The sequence below is a fragment of the Metopolophium dirhodum genome, chromosome 5 (genome assembly GCF_019925205.1).
Source record: "Metopolophium dirhodum isolate CAU chromosome 5, ASM1992520v1, whole genome shotgun sequence".
NCBI classification, from domain to species: Eukaryota; Metazoa; Arthropoda; class Insecta; order Hemiptera; family Aphididae; genus Metopolophium; species Metopolophium dirhodum.
The window spans coordinates 2,853,735-2,876,506 of record NC_083564.1 but is presented as its reverse complement, the minus strand read 5'-3'; the positions used below and the strand labels follow the sequence as shown (position 1 = coordinate 2,876,506).

Genomic DNA, 22,772 nt, shown 5'->3' with positions numbered 1-22,772 from the left:
TTTTCATTATTAATGGGAAAATTAATATGAAAATGCATGGTAAATCACTCCTTATTATGGCACATTATTTTTATCAGTTACTCCGCATATAATATTTGTGTTGTTGCTTGTTTATGCTTTATTCCTATACCTTACGTAGAAATTACCGAAAACGAATTTTACTTTATGTGGTAATATTTATGAGTAAAAACAATATATTACATTTTTAGTCTGAAAATTTTATATAATCTTATCCACGTTTCTTGGGTTAAATAAATTTATGTTATCATTGTCAAACATTTTTTTTATCCATAAATATTATTATCCACTTGAAACTATCATATTCATATTAATATTTTTGTAGCACATTACGCGTATTATTAATATATTTCTCAGTTTTCGTGAACAATTATTAATTCATTATTTTTATAGCAATTTGTTACATTAAGGATATTTATTTTTTTTAATGCATATTTTAACATTCACTGTTACCTACGCACATACCCAAATCATAATTCTAGTAACTAATCTTGTTATTTTGTTCAGTTATACACTAGATTCAAACAATTTTTTTTTAAATTTGAACTTTAGTATAATATAACTGTTTCTACCGAGAGGATGCAAATAGTAAATACTGTATGATATACCACATTATCTGTTTATATATTTTCGTCGGGAATGACGGTCGACAAACCGATGAACGTGGTTTGATATTATATAATATTAATATCAACGAATCTATCACAAAATCGGTATTTTTAATCCTGAAATACGTCAAAAAATGTAACAGGGAACGTAGTCTATATAATAATATTGCATAACGAATAGTGTACGTTTATATTGCGTATGACGATCGCGATGCGTTTTACCATCGATTCCTGTCAACAGCGGTGTGATCGATTGTCCATTATAATATTATATATAGGCTATCAGTTTCTGGAAAATGTTATCAACAGGATATTTAAAAAATCGTAATCGACGTTTATTAAAAAGTTATTTTTATCTAGACGTTTATACACGGTAGGAGACACGCAGCACAGCTGAAATCGTTCGCAAAACTGATGATAACAGTAATATTATGTTTAAACCGTGTTTCGAAATCACGACCACCACCCGCTCTAAGGTGAAATATTTTATATTATAACAAAAACGTTTCGGCGATGACGAAATTTATCCGGAAACCCTATGTACGGGTAGTATTATATAGGTACCGTACACACATATGCGTATGTAATCAGTTTTTGAAGTCCCCTTTTTTTCAGCGCTTTAAAATAAAAAACGTCTTTGCACACTGCTATTATTGTTTACAGATCGGCGATCATGTAACCCGGATTTTAGAGTAAACACGAACGCGTTTGTGTATATTTCGTGTTTTTAGTGTAACAAAACGCGTTGCGACACCGCCGTGTAATGTTATTTTATTTTATAAACGATAAGGCAATGACGTAAACCATTCGAAAATAGATATCGCGTTCATATCGGAATTTACCTTTCTCCATCGCAAAAGAAAATTTCGAGATTGTTGTGTTCGTGCAGTTACGATTCACATTATGTTCGGGGATACAAGAAGGGTAAAATATACAGGTGACCTGAAAATGTATAAATGTATCGTATGTTATATTAATTAATTTAAAATTAAAATTATATTTAAAACGTATATGTTAATATGTACATTAAGTACATTAGATCAAAGAAGGAAAAAAATGACGTGAGGTTCACGTGATTAGAGGAAATGTCCATTGATATAACTCTACAAATATATTATTATTATATACACAGTAATTATTATAGTACGTTATCTAGATAATACTATCCAAGTTTAAGTATTGTTTTTTTAATAAAATTTACTATAAGTATGAATAACATAGTTTGGTTATAACTTAGAAGGTCTCTGAACTATTTATTTTCTTTTTCAGCTGACAGGTTTTAATGGCTAGGTGTGTAATATAGAGAAAATAAATTGTATATGAAAGGATTTAAATGATTGTGTAGTTTTTTATGGAATCGTTTGTAGAATTTAGATTTAGCTTGATAAGAAATGGTCATTACGTTGAGGTCATTATAGAGGGTTCGATTACAAACATACCATAGAGCATTGGTTATTGTTCCAAGGGATATTGACTGGAAAGATTGTATAATTTTTATACTTGAGTATTTGGATGGTCCCCAAAATTGGATTCCACAATAGAAGCCAAAGGGAGGACGAGTAGTTTGTATACTTAGATAATATTATATTAATAAATAAAACTATAATAGTATAAAAATCTCGATCATCGTAAACCACCAAACGCGTTATAAACGTACCTTCGCCACATGTGTTACCTATAATAGATTATTTTACTTTGAAATTAAAATTGTTTTTATATTGTTTGATTGCTAGGTATTCGTCCAATAATATAATATGTTGTAGGTACCTGTATTACCACCGTATTTTTATGTTTGTTTAATAACTCTGTCTACAAAATATGAACATTTCCTTGCCATTATACTTTAGACTGATGTATTTCTAGTTACATACGGGGCATTTCTATCGTGTGTGTGTTTCGGTACCAGTCACGCTGAGACAGTGAATATAGATGATTTATTACAAACACAGACTAATTATTCTAATTTCATCGTGAAATGTATTCAGTGTAAAAACGTTCTGTATGACGTCTGATCTTAATATTTAATAATAATATACCCAATAGGTAGCACAGAACAAAGGTACTACGTAAATTATCAAACGTGCAGTAGACAGTATATATTATGAATTATTATTGGACGAGTGACGATCGTTACCCCAGACGAATTATTACTATCGAACCATTTCTTCGTGATTTAAATGTCTTCAACAATTGATAACGACATTCAGACCTTATGAGACGAGTATTTTTTTTACCGATTTATTATGATTTCTTCGCATTTTACCTCCATTTTTGTATTTTTATTGTCCATGCAATAACGCGGTGTACAAGTGTAAGTTAAAGCCTAATTCGTTGTATTTAATTTAACGACGCCATAATGTTGAAATATTATTATACGTGTAATATTTTATAATTATGTATATATACGGCGTAATAATATTATACATTATACTTTGCATTTATTTCCTACTAATTAGTATGCAGTATGGTAACCGGCGGCTTACTTTTATAAGCACCTCGTTTCAATTATTTATTGTTATTATTATTATTTTTTAATTAAGTTTTTTCTCCCTTCGAACGTTATACTCAGTCCGTATTACGTAGATTTGTGTATCAATTAATTTTTATCAATTTTTAGTAAGTACCACAAACTTCCATTACAATTGCTATTCAGCCTATTACGGTAGATAAATACTTCTGTATGAGATTGTATCAAAGTTATAGTTATATATAATATATATATCAATACATGTATATGATCGCTTAGAAGCGGCCCCTATGAGTATAGCCTTTAATACGGAAAGGTTCTATTTCAAATTTATCTATATAGCACGCCTTCCAAAAATGAAAAATTACTTAGAGTCCTTTCGATTAATTTCGTTAAACCGACAGAGGTCAGATTTCATTCCAGCAGCAGGTATATAATAACCCATGCTTTATATACCTACACATTTAACAAAATCGGCGATAAATTAAACTGTGTCCAAGTATGTATAAATGTACGACTGATATAGTAATATTAATAATAATACGATGTCCCTTGAAACCAGATTTTATTATACGGCTTATAATATGTGGAGTACGAGTTATACGAAATAATATATACTCGTAATAAAACCGGCCGTTATTATTATTTTTTGTCGTTTGTCCCTCGTAACCAGTAACCGGATTTTATGTTTTATTCTCTAGGTCATTGGTATTAATGGCCATTATAGTGGGCACGTCATATTACGTGGACCGGAGTCAAGGCGACTCGACAGTTATTCAACCGGCCTCGGTGGCGAACACGTTGTTGCAGCTCAGATGGCCATTGAAAAGTCAGTGTCACGCATTTTTATTTAACTCCTGAAATACGACAGAATTAATTATATATTATAATAATATATTTGTGTGTTTTATTTTGTTTATGCTTTTAATTTCGCCATGGCGTGGTGAACAGACGAAGAAGACGAGGGAATAACTGCGACATCAATTATTCAGGGGACCGTCGTTATAAATGCGACCGGGGACGACTTAATGTCCGCGGTGGAGAGAGGCTACAAAAGTTTGAAAGCCAAAGAGGATTTGGAAAAAAACTTTCCGACAATTGATGGCGGGACTCCATCATACCGTCATCAGCAAGTGATGAAGTCCGGCCCCGAATCGATAGGAATCGCGCGGAACGGTTACGTCGAAAACATCGCGACTGAAAAATTGAGGTCGGCGCTACGTCGTCAGACGACCCCTTGGCACCCACCCACCCCCACACTCCATCACACACAACCACTAACCCTCACACACGCACGACCCCTTCACGACCAAATCTCACTGCCAAAAACGTTTCGAGGAAGTTATTGCTTGTTTCTAGTCTTATTTTCTCTCCCAGACCGTATTATCATCCCGTCTGCTCTATTGTTATAAATTTATTATAATATTATTATGTAGCGTTCCAAACTAGATTTTTATTTAAATTATTCCCTTCTCCTCTCCCATTCTAACGTACGCCCACCGCGGTGTGTCATAACATGGTGACAATAACGTCAGGGGTCGCACATTAATTTTCGCCATTTTTCTCGTCCCGTAAAACAATTTTTATACCATTATGTTATAATATTTCCGTGAAACGACCACGTCGAAATAATTTTATAATGTGCGTCTACTACCATGATCAATTGGTTCGATTTGGATTTTTTCACAATAACGAAAAATCTCTTTGAGGAGCACAAATCACAATTTCACGATACAAGGATGAAGAGAACTGACGATGACAATAATGGCGACGATGATGATAATGATGCTTATGATGATGATTATGATGATAATAAATGGAAAAGGGAACGAACAGAGGACCTCTTGCAACCCGATATGGTTTTTTTGGGGTCGGTCACTGGGGACGTACATACGCTATTAAGTCCAACGAAACAACACCGCGCTAATAAAACAAAACAAAAAAAATACATATAAAATTCTACCTTCATTACGACTACGTGCGCGTAAACCATATTAATTTATTCATTTTTTTTTATGTGTACCTACACTCTTTTATTAGATAAACATTTTTAAAAGCACTTTTTGCACAATTTTTTTGGTTTTTAAATATCGAATAGCTTGAAATAGCTGGTGTGGACCTAAAAAGAATTTTTATACCAAATAATATCTCGGGAATTATTTTCGTTATTAAATTTAACATGGTTACCTATATTATATTATAATAATATGCAGTTAGTTTTGAACAAAATACAACGCCTTCAATAATAACAAAATTTGAGTCAAATACGATGTATATTCGAAAATCTGGACGTTCTCTGAAAACATATTTAATAATTTTATTAGACACGAAACTACTATATGTAAACAGTATTAACGCATGCTATCAAAATCGTAAACGAATAGAGATCACTTTGATATTAGAGTAGATGGGCGTATAATAACTAATCAAATATCAATAATATCATATTGTTATAAAATCATATCATCGGAACGTTTCCGAGGAAGCTCGTATTGTGATAATCAAAAGCCACGGCCGTTGAGTGAAATACTGAAATCAAACTGTAAATATCGTTAGTCTATAATGTATTATAATATTATGGTTATATTATAATAATATATAGTTAGCAGCAACGTTGTTTGCATATAATATTGAATGACGAATTAATTGATACCTGTACGGACTGCAAATATTGATCTTATTTCCAATCACCGAATACGATATAATATAATATATATCCATCTTATTAAATGTTTGTATAATATATTATATTAATAATATATTGCGGGTATATTTACTAATGTGGATTTACCCAATAATGTGATTAACGACGGCTCTGATTCGGCCGGAGCACAAACAGCGTTGTTCCAATCGATTTTCGAATTTGACATTTTGGACCGTATCGTCCTCCCCGTTATAAATTTTAACATTTTCCATTATAGTTGCAACGACTTACGGGTCACAGCTTTATGTGGTTTTTATAAACTCACCACAGGGACGGTTTTATTTTGTTTTACCATTACCGTTTCGAAGGAGAGTTAGTTTTAAACGACACTGACAAAATCAACCAAAATCGATCAAACTTTTACAAAGAGTTCGCCGAGAAGAATCTGTGATCATTTTTTCTTCGACATTTTAAAAAACTGAGAAATTTGAAAAATTTAAATCCCGTCTGAATAAACCGTCGATATAGTAATTATTAAGTAATTTATTTGTTATAAAGCAAACGGGCGTCACAATCTCGGACGATAAATTTACCATCGTATAATTGGCCAATTTAAGTAGTGTCCGCCGCATCCATCCACTTCACACTCGCACGATTTCGACTTTCTACCATTGCAGACTGCACCGCATGTTATGCCGAAGCGCACAGAAACCAATCCAAAGACCGCTTAGGTATTAAAAATAAAAAACTGTTTTTGTCTCTCGGTGATTTAGGCTGCTATTAAACATCACTAAGGACCAGGATGTTACGATATTGGTGGGCAACGTGACCGTTTTCAACAACGCCGAGTGCATGAGTCCCGAACCGGTGATTTGCCCTCTCCAGAGTCGTTACCGGACTGTGGAAGGCATTTGTAACAACATCTTGGAGCCGCTCAAAGGCGCCGCACTGATGCCGTTCCACAGAGTGTTGCCGGCCGACTACTCCGACGGTACTTACACATTATTATTATTATAAGTTTAATAATTTATTGTTAGCCTAACTTTCACTGATTATCGATAATATAGTTATGACGTTTAAATAATCCACATAATACCTAACGCTGCCGGTTTTATCTACAAACTTGTATCGCAAAATTACGTTAAGTACAAATAAACTGCTGCAGGTTATCCCATAATTACATAATATAATACTATTTTGGATTATTTAATTAATTTTTGCAATTCAATAATCTAAAAAAAAAATGCAAATTTATTACAAACTCATACATTGGTAAAAAACATAATTTTATAAGCTTGATAAAAAAAAAATATTTAAGAATAAAAAATTACACATTTTTTGGAGATGACTAAACCACTCCGTTGTGTCTCCTGAGAATCACAAATATGAAATGGTAATTATTATTTGGCTACATCTCTAACATCAATCTGTTAATTTAAGTATTTAAGATACTTTAAGATATTTACTTATGTATATTTTGTTATTGTTTTGGGTACTATAACACGTTTCCTATTTGAATAAATAAAATCACATATGACAAAAATTATAGAGAATATTATCTGTAAAGTTATGGCAGTGTCATATTATCGATTTCTCTAAGTATTGTCTTAAAATAATTTAATACCTATCCTTTTAGATTTATAAATTTATATTTTATTTTTAAAGTAAAATAAACATTTAAATAATAATAAAATACATACACCGATGATATTATGTTAAGTCTTCAAAAATATTATCCTCTATATAATTGTTGTAATAGTAAATAGATGACTTTATTCTATTACTCAAAAATCATAAAACGATTTTACGTGAATGTGTTTTATCTGTGTAGCGTTAGGGTCTGAGAGAGAAAACAAATATTTCACTGACATATCCTATCCATTACATTTCCAGTCACAATTTACGTTATCGAATGAAAAACAAATAAAACGTTAATCAACGAAATTTAAACGAGAAAGTATGTTAGTAAATCGTACATTTCGCAATTTTGCACTAAATTTTTACAATTTTTTTTATAATCAATTATACTAATGTTCTCTCAATTTTTTCGAAAATATAAATGTACCTATAAAATTATTCAATATTCTAACTCTGCACGATATAAATATAAATATTATAATATAGTTTACGAAAAATTTAGTATGCAAAAATTAATTAAATGTATACATATAATAATTTTACCGTTGTCACTCTACTTTTTTTTTTTGATTCAATACTACTGTCTATTATTCATCAAAATAATTGAGAAAATATTCTTCTTAGGAATATAAAATCAAAAATGTACTGTTTATCTGTTTATTAGCAAAAAATCCTACTAAGCATAAAACGTGCATTTTCTCCTAAAACAGTACCCCTACTAACTAAAAACGCGTTTTCGATTTATTTTCATATTCTTTTTCATAGAGTAGGTAATAATTAATAAGTCATCATAAAAATTGAAAAAAATAAATAATATTTGTGGACATTTTTAATATCAACAAAAACCTATTGACCTATATTCTATAATGCTCAAACATTTAAGTACATATACAACGGATTTCCTCCAGTAATCGAGAGTTTAAACATTTCTCACTGTCATTTTTCTACTATATTCAATACTGTCGTCATGACTCACGCAAACAGTTTTTTGAAACCAAAATTAAATTGAATTATTATCACGTGTAATCCGTGAGCCAACCACAGCGGACCGATCGAAAAGGTTTTTTTAATCAAATTAAAGAGTCATTATTATTGTTTCTGCTGCATATGTACGAATGTGCGTGAGTGTTACGCATAAATTATAATAATACTAATATTTGATTGCGTAGGTTTTTGAGATCTGGCACGAAATTAAAATTATAAAAAGTTGGAAAAAATCTAATTGGAAAAAAATACCAACCGAAGCATAACCAATTATTACGCGGTGTAGGGATTCTGATCAACAAAAATAGAAAAATATTTTAAATTCGATAATATACTTTAAAAAAAAGAAATATACTATATAATAATTGTGATGGAAAACCTTCTACTAATCTAAATGATGTTGGAACGAATAAATTGTTAATAAAAAAAATGTGGGCAAGTGGATGTCGCTCTGTTGTATAGTAGGTTACAAGTGGGTTACTCGTCACTGTAATAGATCAATTGAATTGTGTTCTATTTGAATTAAATGATATAATATTAGTATACGAGAAACGACTTTGAGTGAAGACTGTCAGTTAGCCTATGATTTATTACTAAATATATTTGATGATATTATTGTGAATAAAGTAATTTATTTACCTATTTACGTAGAATATTGTTTTAAATTTTCAATCCTTAGCTATAAAATTTGAACATTTTATAAATTTTTAACTACAAAATCATTTTTGAATTTTAAATTTGATCAATTTTGTCAAAATGCGAACTAAAAGAAATTGTGACTATGTATTTTTAATATTTTTCAACTGTCATTTTAACAATATAATATTATAGGAGCCTTGTATTAAATTTTCACCTGTTATACCCAACAAATAAAATTGTATTGACATTCAAAGAAAAAAAAACTAGCAAACTGAAAATGTCCGTAAACAGTTCAAAACAAATCAAAATATTTTCAAAACGTTATCGTGTATAGAAAATGCTAATATAAACCAGTGAAAATGTCATGTATAGGTACGTTTATTTGTTTTAGAGTTACACCAAAATCCAAAATCGATTAAAGTTCCCGTTTTCTCTTAATTTTTATGTTATTTTTCCCGGCGCTTTTAAAAACTATTGGGAATTTAAAATTTTGACCTCCCAAATTCACCGACTAGATTCTCTTTCCCATCAAACAAGATACTGTTGAAGAAAATCGAAACAGTTTTACTGCCCTAAACGGTGGTGACAGACACGACACAAAAAAAATAAAAAAAAACACACATCATTGTTAAATCAATAATTTCATCGCTCCGCTCAGAATCTAAAATATAACTTTATAACAATATAATACCTATGGTAACCACCGCTGCCGTATACTGTATAACCGTCGTCGGAGGGATGTTCTTCGATAACTGAAAATACCTTTATTTAAAAGTGATAATGATCGTTATTTCATTCCGTTAACTTTTTAACGAGTGAGTTTTAAAAATTAAGCAAACTACGCAAATTAAAACCATCGCTATAAAAACAAAAAAGAGCAATAAAAACAGAGTAAGTGTATACTTATTCGCATACACTTAAACATTGTAGGTAAATGTTTTTTTTTCCGGTGAACACGCGTACGTAGGGTTTTTAAAGTAATGACATATGATTTCAACTACCTACCTACCATAACAAGAAAAAAAACGGGAAAAATGTATTACTGAGGTTTAGGTACACCATAATAATTATTATATTTCCGTTTTTTTTATATAAATGACAAACGTTTAAAGATGAGAGCTGCGTACATGTGGTGATTATATTTTTATTCATCACCAACTCATTCTTTTATTTTTTGTCATACTCACACGAGCAAGTGTACGTTTGAAGGGAAAACACAACTTCCGGGAAATATATTGTTATGTTCAATATAGAAAACTCTATACATAAGTCACAACGAAATCGTATAATATGAACACTCTTGGGTACGGATAAAATTATGTTATTAATTAATTAAATAAATATTATACAGTAACTTTTGATAGTTATAATTTTTAATCGTTATTCATTTTAACAATGAATTGTATTGCAACGACTTAATAACTACTACAACGCCGCAGGTGTGGTTAACGATAAAGAGCAGCAGATAAAATGTAGAGGTACTACAGTAGCCAGTGTTGGACAAGATACTGAAATGTATCATATTATAAGAATTGTATTCTGTTTTATTCAAATATTGATTAATATAAACATATATTGTGTAATATAATTTATATATTTTTAATGTAGGTAACGATCAATTATTAATTATTTATATTAATAAAATAATGTGTCGTATCAAATCAAATGTATACAAATGAATTATTATATTCATTATAATATTATGATCTTTTGTAAATTCTTGATAACCTTTAAAAAAAAATGTATGTTTAAAATGTTTATCAGACAAACCTGATATGATTGGAGAATATTATATAAAATATGTATGTGAAAATATCTAATGTGTCTAACATAATGCGTATATTATAATAAAAATTATACTAACACAGTTATATATCAGACGTCTATATTTGAAAATATTTTTATATTTCAGACAAAATATGTATTTCAATAGTTTTACGAATAACGTTTTTGTTTATGAATTTCTCTGTGACTTATGTCTTTATTCATAAAATTATAGGCTTGGTTAGATGGTACCTACATTATAATATAGAATAATTATAAAAATACAACATACAAGACGACACTATGATATAACATAATAGTTACCTACGATACAATTTGTTTCTTGTATTTTCAATAGACATATCTTAAATACTGCTCATTCCTGTTAGTATAACACGATGTGTGAAATACTAACTACGGTGATACGATGTTAGAATATTAATCGTAGGTCCCTAATAGAACAGACCAGGAATGATACAAAATATGTGAATCTAACATGACCATTTTAAATCTGTGAATTTATCAAAAAAATTTCAACTTAGCATAGATATATATAATAGCATCACATTTATGTCTCTCTCGCTCACGGCGGCCGGCTTCAATTTATAACACGTGATGCAGCTCATTCCTGGTCTATTCTATTATAATATCTCTATGATATTAATATTATGGTTTTGAAAAAAATTATACAAAAATATAGATTTCGTGACTCAGTGTGGCCTGATGGTTGGCTTCAGTCACAAACGTGTTCTGAAGTCAAACATCAGCCAGTTCACTAGTTTCCGGATGAGTTACCACCCGAGTCTTCGAGACAAATCCTTGCCACATATACATACACGTGTTCTAACCAATCGTATATACCCTCCCCCACGGTTAAATACCTACAAAATAACCTCCAGGTTCATGGCCATAGATGTTAAAAAAAAAATTTAAAAAATATAGATTTCAACAGACATAGCCCGTTAGTCCGATAGCGTATATGATGATGTAGAAAAATCTAAATGAATTGAAGCGATTCAATAACAATAAACGGAAGTATAGGAATATTATGATGGTAATAAGGGTACCTCGAAGGGTTGTGCGCCGTAATATCCTGAAACACATTATGAATTTCAATTCTACCAATAACGCGCACATAATATAATATTATAATGTAATCACCCGCTTCGGGGCGCGCGGATGACGATTGTTTTAAACACGTTTTATATTAAACCGTAATAACATTAATGATTCTGTTTTATTGACTCGCAGGCGTATGGAAACCGAGGAAAGCGACGGACGGTTCGGAGTTGCCGTCGGCTAAACGAGTCAGCGAGGAGGTGCACCGACCTTCGTACGAAGAAGATCACGATTTCACCGTCATGCTGGCGGTCTGGGGTCAGTTCATGGATCACGACATTACCGCCACCGCGCTCAGCCGAGGTGAATAATACAACAATTCTATTAAATGTTCGGTAAAACTATTAACGATGATAATATAACATTATATATATAGGTATATTATGAATTATTATTATACAAAATAACACTCGCCCCGTAATATTTTTCGGTAAACGTTTCAAACGTTTTAGTTAGTTTTAAAACAATTTTTGAACTGGTAAAAGTTTTAGCGATTTTTTTTTTTTAATATCTATCGTATAAATAACGGTAAACTTTTAGTTTTGTGTATTTTTAAAAGCTGCTTTTTGTGCGGTTCATAATTATCATAAACAAGCTGTGTGGGCTTCGGCCTTTCGTCCGCATTAACTTGATTATATAAATATAAATGTTATTTTTTTCAATAACTAAATCATGCCTAAAACTGTTTAATTAAAGAACAACTATTCCGAATCATAATAATATCACAGTAAAACTAAAAAAAAAAATTAATGGGTATTTTAATATTTCATTTGACTTAAAATATGTAAACGCGCGATGAAGCTGTATATTTGTAAAACAGTTATTTGAATGACAAAATAAAAGTGATTATAAAATATGTTTCAAAAGCCAGGAGGGTTGTCTAAAATATTAATTTGATTTTTTAGTGGAGGGTAGATAAATAAACAATATTACGTGAGAAAGAGATGACGTTTTGGATGATTTAAACTCGAACCCGCCCTTAAAGTATGAATTAAATTCTACTTAAACATGATAAAAATGCTGTAAATACACCTGTGGTAGGTATCGTATTAATAATTGTCCTCCAAAACTTAGTTATGTATTTTTGCATATAATTTTAATCAAAGTTTAAAACACTTTTAGGAAACGTTTACTGCATGTTGTTGGGGCAGAATAAATTACTTTGACTTCACACGACTTTTTACATTCTAAAAAGTTTAACTTACTGGGTCCCCTCGAGAGAAGTCATATAATTTTAGACGTAGTGTAGTCAAATATTGTGACTCGAATTGTAAAAAATATAGACATTCTGTATATTGGTTGAAACTAAGTTATGTCTCGTACCCTAGAGGGACCATGGGAATTTAAACAAAATTTATAATATTTTACTCGCAGTTTATTAGGCATAATATGTCAAGCTATTTTTTCCTGGCATGTACCTATTATGTATATGAATGTATACATTATAATATTCTAATAGAAATTAGAATAAATATACATAATTTTTCTGGTTTTAATCAGTGTATTATCATCGGTGATTGGAAAATTCTTCGTTACTATTTTTTCAATAGACAAAAATTTAATTAAATGTATGCCCAATTCTATTTTGAACTAAATAAATTGAATTTTGTAACTAGTACTATATTAAATTATTAATATTAGTAATTATAATGTTGACCTACGCAGTACGAGGTAAATTTAAGTTAATCTGCAAGTTCAAACATACGTGATTATAGTTGATAGCTGTAGTCGGTAAATTTGTTTATATGAAATTGTTTCGACTTTCAATCAATTTTAACAATCTTTACAAAAATATATAACAATTTTGTCACAATTAGTATAATTTAATCCTTAAGATATCGAAACATCGTGAAATAGTGTTATAACAAACGTATTTTTTAGTCAATTTCATAACACGATAAGCTGTTTATTGATACTACACATAAGACATGTAAAAAATAACTAATAAACATCGGTTGGTAGGTATATAACACATTATTGTTAATATTCGAAAATTAAAAAAAGGCAGAGATTCCAGACATTTAAATCAGAGTTATTATAAAAACAAGTTTTTGTGGTACATAGCGTGTATGTCTACACGCGCTAAGCATATTTTTAAAAACTTTCTGGTTCGAACCATAAAATGGTTTTTTTCGCGAAACTACTTTTAGCAGAACCCGTACATGTTCGATGAACAAAAATTATGTGCTACTACCTATTTAAAAAAAAACGAATTTTAGTTAATCCATAACAAACAATTCATCATGGAGTACCTCAACTTGGAGGTCTTTTATCGTTATTATAATAACTAAAATGATTTATCAATTAAGCTTATTGTTCAACGCATGTAACAGATTGCCTGAATAAAAAATTATTTTTTTAAAAAACACTTAAAATTACTAGGTCACACTTATACAAATGTATTATTATTATACGGCGTTTGAACATTTCATGAAATAATATAATAATAATATTATTATTAAATTATAGAAGATTTACAGAAAAAAAGTATAAATTTAGCGGTCAACGATAATAATTATACCAACACGTTAAACTTCATGTTTTCATCTTTATCAAACAATATATTTTTATTTTTTAACAATATTATTATTAAGATGTACCTTAATTATTTAGTAATATATACAGAAAAGGTTGGTTTTTAAAGTAGTCTATAATTTTCTCCATCTAAACTGTAGCCTAGAAGCAAAAAAACTAACCAAAAGTAAATTAATGGTTTTTCTATGATGATTTTTGAAATAATCATTCGATTAAAAAAAAAATGAATTCGATATTCACGATTTTGGGAAATGCTTCGTGATATCGATGACAATTTATGATATATACTATGATACATTATTTTACTAACGAACACTTAATGGTTTACAGGGCATAATGGAAGCGCTATTTCGTGCTGCGGATCGGTGGGCAAAAACGTTACGCACCCCGAATGTTTTCCAGTGATCGTGCACGAAGGTGAGAAAAAGTGCGGGAAATGCATGGAGTTTGTGCGGTCTTCGCCTGCGTCTACCTGCGGTTTCGGTAAATATATTTTTTTCACCGCCATTTTTAAGACGCCGAGCGTTGACGGCAACGATCATAATTAATAATTTATATTGTACGCGTACATATATTTTGTAAGAAAAAATGTTAAGTAGGGGGTGGCAAGGTCGTTTTTTAAAAATGTCAATGTGAATAAGTAATTAGTAGTTACATTATTTTGTTCACGAAGATTTTTGAGACGCGCAATTTGCACATTTTTGACGAAAACAACAAATTCAGTGTACGTAAACACATACATATTTTATGATATCAAGATGTAGTGGCGTATATAGAAATACATTTGGGTGGGCTATACAGTTTAAACAGTAATGTCGTTTAGGTAGGTCTGAAGAACATTGACGGAAATCAAATATGTGTCAAGAGTTTCCGTGGTAATTGCAACCGACTGCCAAGAGCATAATATTATAATTTATAATCAAAATATTATGTAGGTAATACTGTGCTCCGATAGCTAGTAATATTATTGTTACCGTATGCTGTTTTCGTTTTGTTTTTAGTCAATATTTTCGCAATCGATAACCTGATACACAGTGATTCACCAAGCATTAATAATACATTTAATCAAAATCGGATTTTTTTAATATATAGGGTACTAATAAAGACCATATTTTCAAATTTTTGACATTATTTGTACCAGGTACAAGGGTATCGTGTGTAGATACAAACTCTTATTTTTCAAATTAAATCCCTATATTAACTAAAACTATTTAGTGGTTATTTTCTCTGAAAAATATTAACTTATCTAAGACAAAATTCAAAATTGTTGTTTTTGAGTTGTTCAACTTTGTGAACCAAGGACAATGGGTATGGACTTGGAAGTTATGAGGGCTACGGTGATTTAAATATTTTAGTATTTAGGTATCATTATATTGACATTTATAATTTGTAAAAATGACCAAAGTAAAATATCAATACTAGATCAAAAGTATTACATCTATTTTTTTTTTTTTAAAACCATTTTAAGCACTTTTTTCCTTAATATTAACATTTCAACAACTGAGAAACTAGACCATTGTTCGAATTTTGAATTCCCTAGGCGGTAGGCGTATATCAAAATTTTCAAAAAAACTATTCACTACACAATTTATTTACAGTAGAAGGGGGAGGTTCTCATTAAAAAAACAGATGTTTGTATTACAAGACACTCCTTATATGAAACCAAAAGTCTCAAAAATGTCTTGAAATATACACTTAAAATTTAAAAAAACATATAAATCTGATTAAAATTGAATAAAATCATTAGTAAATTAATAAATGGAGATGAATGTGGTCGTTGAAACACCTTGTATAATTGTAGATCGATGCTGTATATAGGTATAGTTATTGTAACTAAAATGTTATAGTCATAAAATCATGATATCGGTCGTAATATTATATCGTTGTGGCGCTCACGTCGTCTCTCTTTAGGGCCCAGGGAACAGTTGAACCAAGCGAGCTCGTATCTGGACGGATCATCCGTGTACGGCAACACACGTAAACTGCAAAACGACCTGAGATCATGGACTGGCGGACGAATGAAGGTGTTCGTAACCGAATATGGAAAACAGTTGCTGCCGCCCAACAAAGATCCGCTGGACGGGTGCAACGAAGAATCGGAAATGAAAAAAGGCCGTTACTGCTTTTTGTCCGGTAAGTTTCCGATGAATCTCTAAGAAACTACTATACAGCTGAGGTTCGTCCGACCGCGGTATATGTCGTTTAAATTTTGCGAAATTATTACGAAAAGAGGCAAATTAGGTATAACCACTCTGCCGTGCAGTTTCATTTTTAGGATTCAAGAAAACCTCGTCATCGAGTAGATCACTGCAGTAATGGATGTATCCAATTTGAATTCTATGATAAAACATTGCATAATTATTTTTAATATTTTTAAAACGTTCTTGTGTATAGTAAGATTGTCGTGTCCCAGTCAATAGTTTTGTATTACAACAAAATAACTAAAACCCTTAATGTTTGTTTAAATCTTATATTTCATTCAAATTTGAGATATGTAAAAAAAATTGCTCTTTTACCTTTATTAGATTTTTGGGTTTCAGTAAGAATTCCATACGAAAAACTTTGTGTTAAACAGCCAAACCTAAGTTGTGAAATTTATTTCAAACTATTATGAACATTATACCGTGCGTATAAATAATGCTAATATAACATTTTGTGAAAATTTCAAGACGTAGGTATCTACGAATATTTTTTTTGAATCACAACAAAATAAAAATATAGAAAACTGATTTTGCGTAAAAATCCCTGTTTCCCCAATTATTGTTATGGGAGTATTGGGAATTTTTCGCTTTTAACCCCCAAAGTACCATTAATAGACTTATGTACTTTTCTACCACAAAAGATACTGAATTTGAAAATCCTAGCAATTTTACTGCTCAGAAAGGTAATGACAGACACAAAAAAAAATAAAACACACATCATTGTTTAATCAATACCTTCATTTCAGAATCTAAAACGACGTATTTCACTATTGTCGTACTTCATTGACGCCAACACGCCGAAGACCGTGCCATTATCTGACGTTTGAATGTAATATCGACATAACTAATAACAGTGGTGGATCCAGGGGGATACAAAGGGAGCATTTGCCCTCCCTCCCCCAAATTAAGCCATGGATCCGCCACTGACTAATAACTTAGCGTTTTGGTCACTGCGAGGAGAATCGTAAAATATTTATATTATTGTATAAATAAATCGTATGCGTATAAAATATGATAAACCATACACACGACGATATAATAAAGTGTCCCGCCAACGTTTATTTATTTAAAATGTCAGGGTAATGGATTTTACGTCATCCCCATCTCAGCTTTAAATTAGTAAATCCTCGCGAGACACCCTATATCGTATAACATTATATGATTATATAGTAGCTACCACGTAAGGCGTGTTTTACTCGATTTTTTGGGGGAAGGGGTGATACTAAATTTTTATGTATAAACACACACAGTTAACACACCAACTATAGTGAGTATGTTTTATAAATAACATAGTTATAAACGTGAGGTGCGCCCCTTTGGGGGTAACGGGAGGAAACCTTCCTCTCTCCCCAACTGGTGGAAAATGAAAACATGTATTTTTAAATACCGTCTGTTAGTTCCGAACAAATAATTATATGAATATAAAATATGAACTTTACCTGTGGATTTTTTTTTGACATGTAGTTTAAATTTTGTTTTCGTTCGTTTTGTTTGTTTATATTATAATGCTATTTTTTCAAAAATCAAAATTTCGATAAATTAACGTCAAACGCGTTTTTGTTGACATCACAGGAGACGCCAGATCGAATGAAAACATGCACCTGACGACTCTCCATTTGATCATGGTGCGGCAGCACAACATGATTGCCGGTAGATTGTCGTCACTAAATCCCCACTGGGACGACGAACACATATTTCAAGAAACCAGACACATAGTCACTGCTCAGATTCAACACATCACGTACAATGAATTTCTACCAGTATTGCTTGGTAAGTACACCCACCTGTTGTCCTGTTGTTTATAACATTAACGTCGTTTAGCATTGGAAAAAAACATTAGGTAGGTATGTTATTTAGTGCGATTGTTATATTTCAATCTATCGTGATAAAGCTGATTCTCAGCTATAGTTAACTCCAAAACCTGAACTCATCGTGTCACTCGTCAATTTATCGTATTTTTGGGTAACTATGAAAACTATATGATTTTATCGAATAAAAATTAAGGAATTAGAATACCCAAAACTCTCGATGCGGTTCATTCATTCTGTTGGTAACGCCATTGATATAAATTATTATAAATATTATATTTTAATATACTTTACCAGTTTCTTTATCAAATAAAATATTCTCGTGGCGTTTAATAATTACAATCGTTGCAGTTTTCATTTTTTTTTTTTACTCCCGCATAGTCGATAAAAAACAGTCTATAGAGATGCGTATTATCAATATCCCTGTAGCAATAATTCCACTTTTTTTATTCCGATCATAAAACGGTTGTTTAACAATTTTACATTTCTAGTTGTCTTTCTTTTGATTATAATAATACTTCTTAGAAAATTGTAAAAGACTGCTTTACGCTAAAAATAAACATATATTATATTATGTAGTTGTGGGAGCACAATCGAATAGGAAACGAGAAAATATGACACAAACGTATTATTTTCAGAGGGATAACATTTTTCATGGGTAATATTAAAATGGTCATAAGAAAAATGATTGTTTACAATTTTCATTGCGAAAACCTTGTATAAAGTCGAAACGTCATAATATAAACGAGTTATAGTATACAACTAAATTTAATTTACCTATATTTTATTGTATTATATAATATATTTTACGATATGTTAAGTTATTTTTTTTTTAAAGACAGAATGAAGTTCAGAGAAATCGGGGATTATGACCAAATTGTCTTGTATTATTTTATAAATAAAATTTTTTATGCTGAAATAAAAATATTATATTATTTTCGAAAGAGATACAATTTTGAGATATGATAGCTTATCGGGTAAAAATATGAATTTAAATTGAATTTCATAAAGCAATAACTTTTCTTAAGCATATTATATAAATTGTAAAATATTTTAATCGTACACAATAATATATATTATAGTTTCATAATGATACACAACTTTTTTATCTGCCTTTTCTTAAACAATATTTATAAAAATAGATTAAAATTAAATACCGACCCAAAAGTGTCCATAACAAGTAAGAAATTTACTCATTGTTAAAATAAATCTGTTTAAATTATGTTTTAAATGTATTATTTAAATGTGTAAACGCGTACATATGTCAATGAAACTTTATAAATAATATAATCAAATAATATATTCGAGTATGCATTTATTTTCAAATAAAATGTGTATTCATTAAATGTCGCTAAATGTCAAAATCGCTTAAAACTTTTCTAGAAGTAATTTTCATAGCGGTATTCTGTTTGAAAAAAAATGCCATATAAATACTTAGGTAAATTAAATTTTCAGTATTTAAGGTTAGTATGAACTTTTAGAAACTTTCTAAAAACGTACTTAAATATAACTATATAATGTAGAAAATTAATGTCTATATATATATAATATATATTATGTAGGCTGAATAGAAACTATTCAGAAAAGAAACATGGCTCGTTTATTTCAAAGTTTTTATGCTTATTGCGCATGAACGAGTTATGTAATTGGATAACCTACGTCAAGTTAAGATAGCATGTCTGATCCCACTTATTTAAAGTTACAATTATACACGGGGAAAAAAAACTTTCAAAGTAGAAAGTTTGCTATCTGCGCTGGTTAACAAGTCAATGTATCAACTATATTATTATACTTTGTCTGAAAAAATATAGTATATTAAACGATTTACTGGTATACTGCATTCAAATGAAAACAAACAATTTTTTTTTTAGATAGGTACTTGAAACGTTCTCATAAAATGATTAAATAACTTTAAAAATAAAACACGCGAGCCCGCTTTTATTAAAATCATTTATTATTCGTTTATTTTAGTTGAGTACATAATCTATATTCTACACTCTACAGTATATTATCACAGGTATATTACTATCGCCGTGAAACGTAACGCTTAAAATGTAAATGAAATGTCACTGTCCAATATTAAATCCAGCCGGACGGTTCGCAATAATAATTAATTATATTTATAAGCCCGCAAATGGCTATAATATAATGATATCAAAACCATTTGATCGAAGCAGTGGTTTCGTTAATAGTTGAATAATTTATTGATTTTTTGATATTTTATTTCAGGTGACAGTCTCATGAAGCGCCTGGACTTGTACTCTCGAAAAACTGGTCATTGGAACGGATACAATTCTACAGTGGACCCGACCATCAGCAACAACTTTGCCACCGCGGCCTTCCGTTTCGCCCACACACTCATACCGGTAAATCATCGCCACTATTATAATTAGTGCGTGTGTAGTACATATTATATTATAAAAACGTAATATTGTTTTAAATATTTTACTTTTTTCAATAAACGTATAGATAACGAATTACATAAAAACTGTAGGTATAATACCAGTGGTTGCCACGAGTGTTTCAAAGGAGGGATTAATATTTACCCAAACATTTATTTTATATTTATATTAATATAATAATGTATGCCAGCAGACGTGTATGTGGTGGTGTCCAAGCTACATTTGTATGTGCTAACTATGTGTTAACCTTCTCTAGAAATTTGAAATTAATTTCTAAGTATCAATAATAACTAATATTATTAAAGTGAATCAAAAATAACCATCCAAATCTCAATATCCAAAATGGGGTTTAAATCCCCATCCCCTCCAGTGTCCGTATTTTTAAGCACCCGTTTTTTTGTGATCCGATAGCCTCCTTACATATATTCCTAGAAATTATCCACAACCTCTCCCCCCAATTGAAAATTCCTGAGAACGCCACTGGCCCTTGGCTTTGATAATAATCCTGTCTTATACTAAACACACGGTCAAATAGTGATCTAATGGTAATTCTATGAATTAGCCGTGTTAATAATTTATATTATTATTAATATTCATACTCGAGTTTTTGAATAGAAATATAAGAAAAAAATGTCGCCTTTATAATATTATAATATTCGTGACTAGGAATATTAAGAAATTTAATGTGGGAATAATACGTCTTATAATTGTAAATACCTTTAAACTGCTGTAATATAAAAACGTAAGTCACTTTATGCGTTGTAGGGGTATTAGACCTACATAATATATAATACGCCACCGAATATTATCCGTCGCAAACTGAAATCGTTCGTAGTTAGTACTATAATACATATTATGTGCGTTTAACTACGGTAAAAAGTATACATATATATCGCTTCGATATCCGTTTACCAAGAATGAAATTCAGATAGGTAATTCCGCAAAAGCCGCGTTTAATCCGAAAACAATTTGATATCGTATTAAGCGAGTATTTGGTAAATTTGTGTGTGTGTGTGTGTGTGTGTGTGTGTATATGTGTGTGTGTGTGTGTATTATATCAATATTAATATATATATATATATATTCTTACCTACAAGTATATAGGCGCTCAAAGCGACCCGACCCACGTCCCCTCGCCAACACCACCGGCACCCGTTGGCCGATTGTGGCTGTGGGATTACTCGGGTTTTTATTCAAATATATTTGCAATTTTAATTTCGTTTAAACGATTTCGAAATACAATACAACAATATTATAATATAATAACGGCAATTGTAGTAGTAATAACGATATATTGTTAAGATATACAAATATAATAATGTCGTCTTCCAAGGTCGGTATACATAATATACGACGCAGTCTCTCGCGAGCCGCCAATAGTTCGCTCGGTGTATATTATAATATTTAATACGTTTTTGTAATAATTTGCCAGCGTCGTGATATTATTATGATTACACGATAATAATAACCACTGAAAAATGCCAAAGAAACTATATATTATATTATATACGGATATCGATTCTCTGCCGGTTTCGTTTCGATACACACAACACGTACGGTTCACCGACGTACCTACGTAATAATAGCAATGGCGAAGAATACCGAACAACGAGAGAATAATATAATATTATTATTACCGTACACCAGGTATGCGTTATTTACGGTAAATACCTGTATCCGACCACTATTATATTATTATGTACACCGCACCTATCCTGCGGCGGAACAAAACGCGATAAATGTATGACGCGTATGTGGATTATGTTTCGAGGGTTTTACGTACAAAAGTATTTGAGAATGTTTTTAATATTTAATAGGTAGCGATCGGGATCGAAAATCTAATTCTTGTGTACTAATTCGTGATTATTAGAGGCACTAAAGCTATGTCGATGAATTTCAAACAAATTTGAACATTAAATACACCGTGAGAATGTTTCGCGGTACC

At 30.6% G+C, this 22,772-nt stretch overlaps 1 protein-coding gene across 3 annotated transcripts in view; it reads left to right on the top strand.

Annotated features, from left to right (window-relative positions):
• Nucleotides 1-22,772, top strand: part of LOC132944846 (lactoperoxidase) — a 52,998-nt gene that overhangs the window by 16,581 nt on the left and 13,645 nt on the right. For all 3 annotated transcript variants that reach the window (XR_009664485.1, XR_009664484.1, XM_061014368.1), the window contains exons 4-11: nt 3,795-3,922; nt 4,045-4,303; nt 6,511-6,728; nt 12,014-12,184; nt 14,747-14,899; nt 16,328-16,549; nt 18,190-18,387; nt 20,655-20,791. Coding sequence is in view for 1 of the 3 variants with exons in the window: in XM_061014368.1 (XP_060870351.1) it covers nt 3,795-3,922; nt 4,045-4,303; nt 6,511-6,728; nt 12,014-12,184; nt 14,747-14,899; nt 16,328-16,549; nt 18,190-18,387; nt 20,655-20,791 (1,486 nt within the window). In the remaining 2 variants the exon portion in view is untranslated. The remainder of the gene's footprint in view (nt 1-3,794; nt 3,923-4,044; nt 4,304-6,510; nt 6,729-12,013; nt 12,185-14,746; nt 14,900-16,327; nt 16,550-18,189; nt 18,388-20,654; nt 20,792-22,772) is intronic.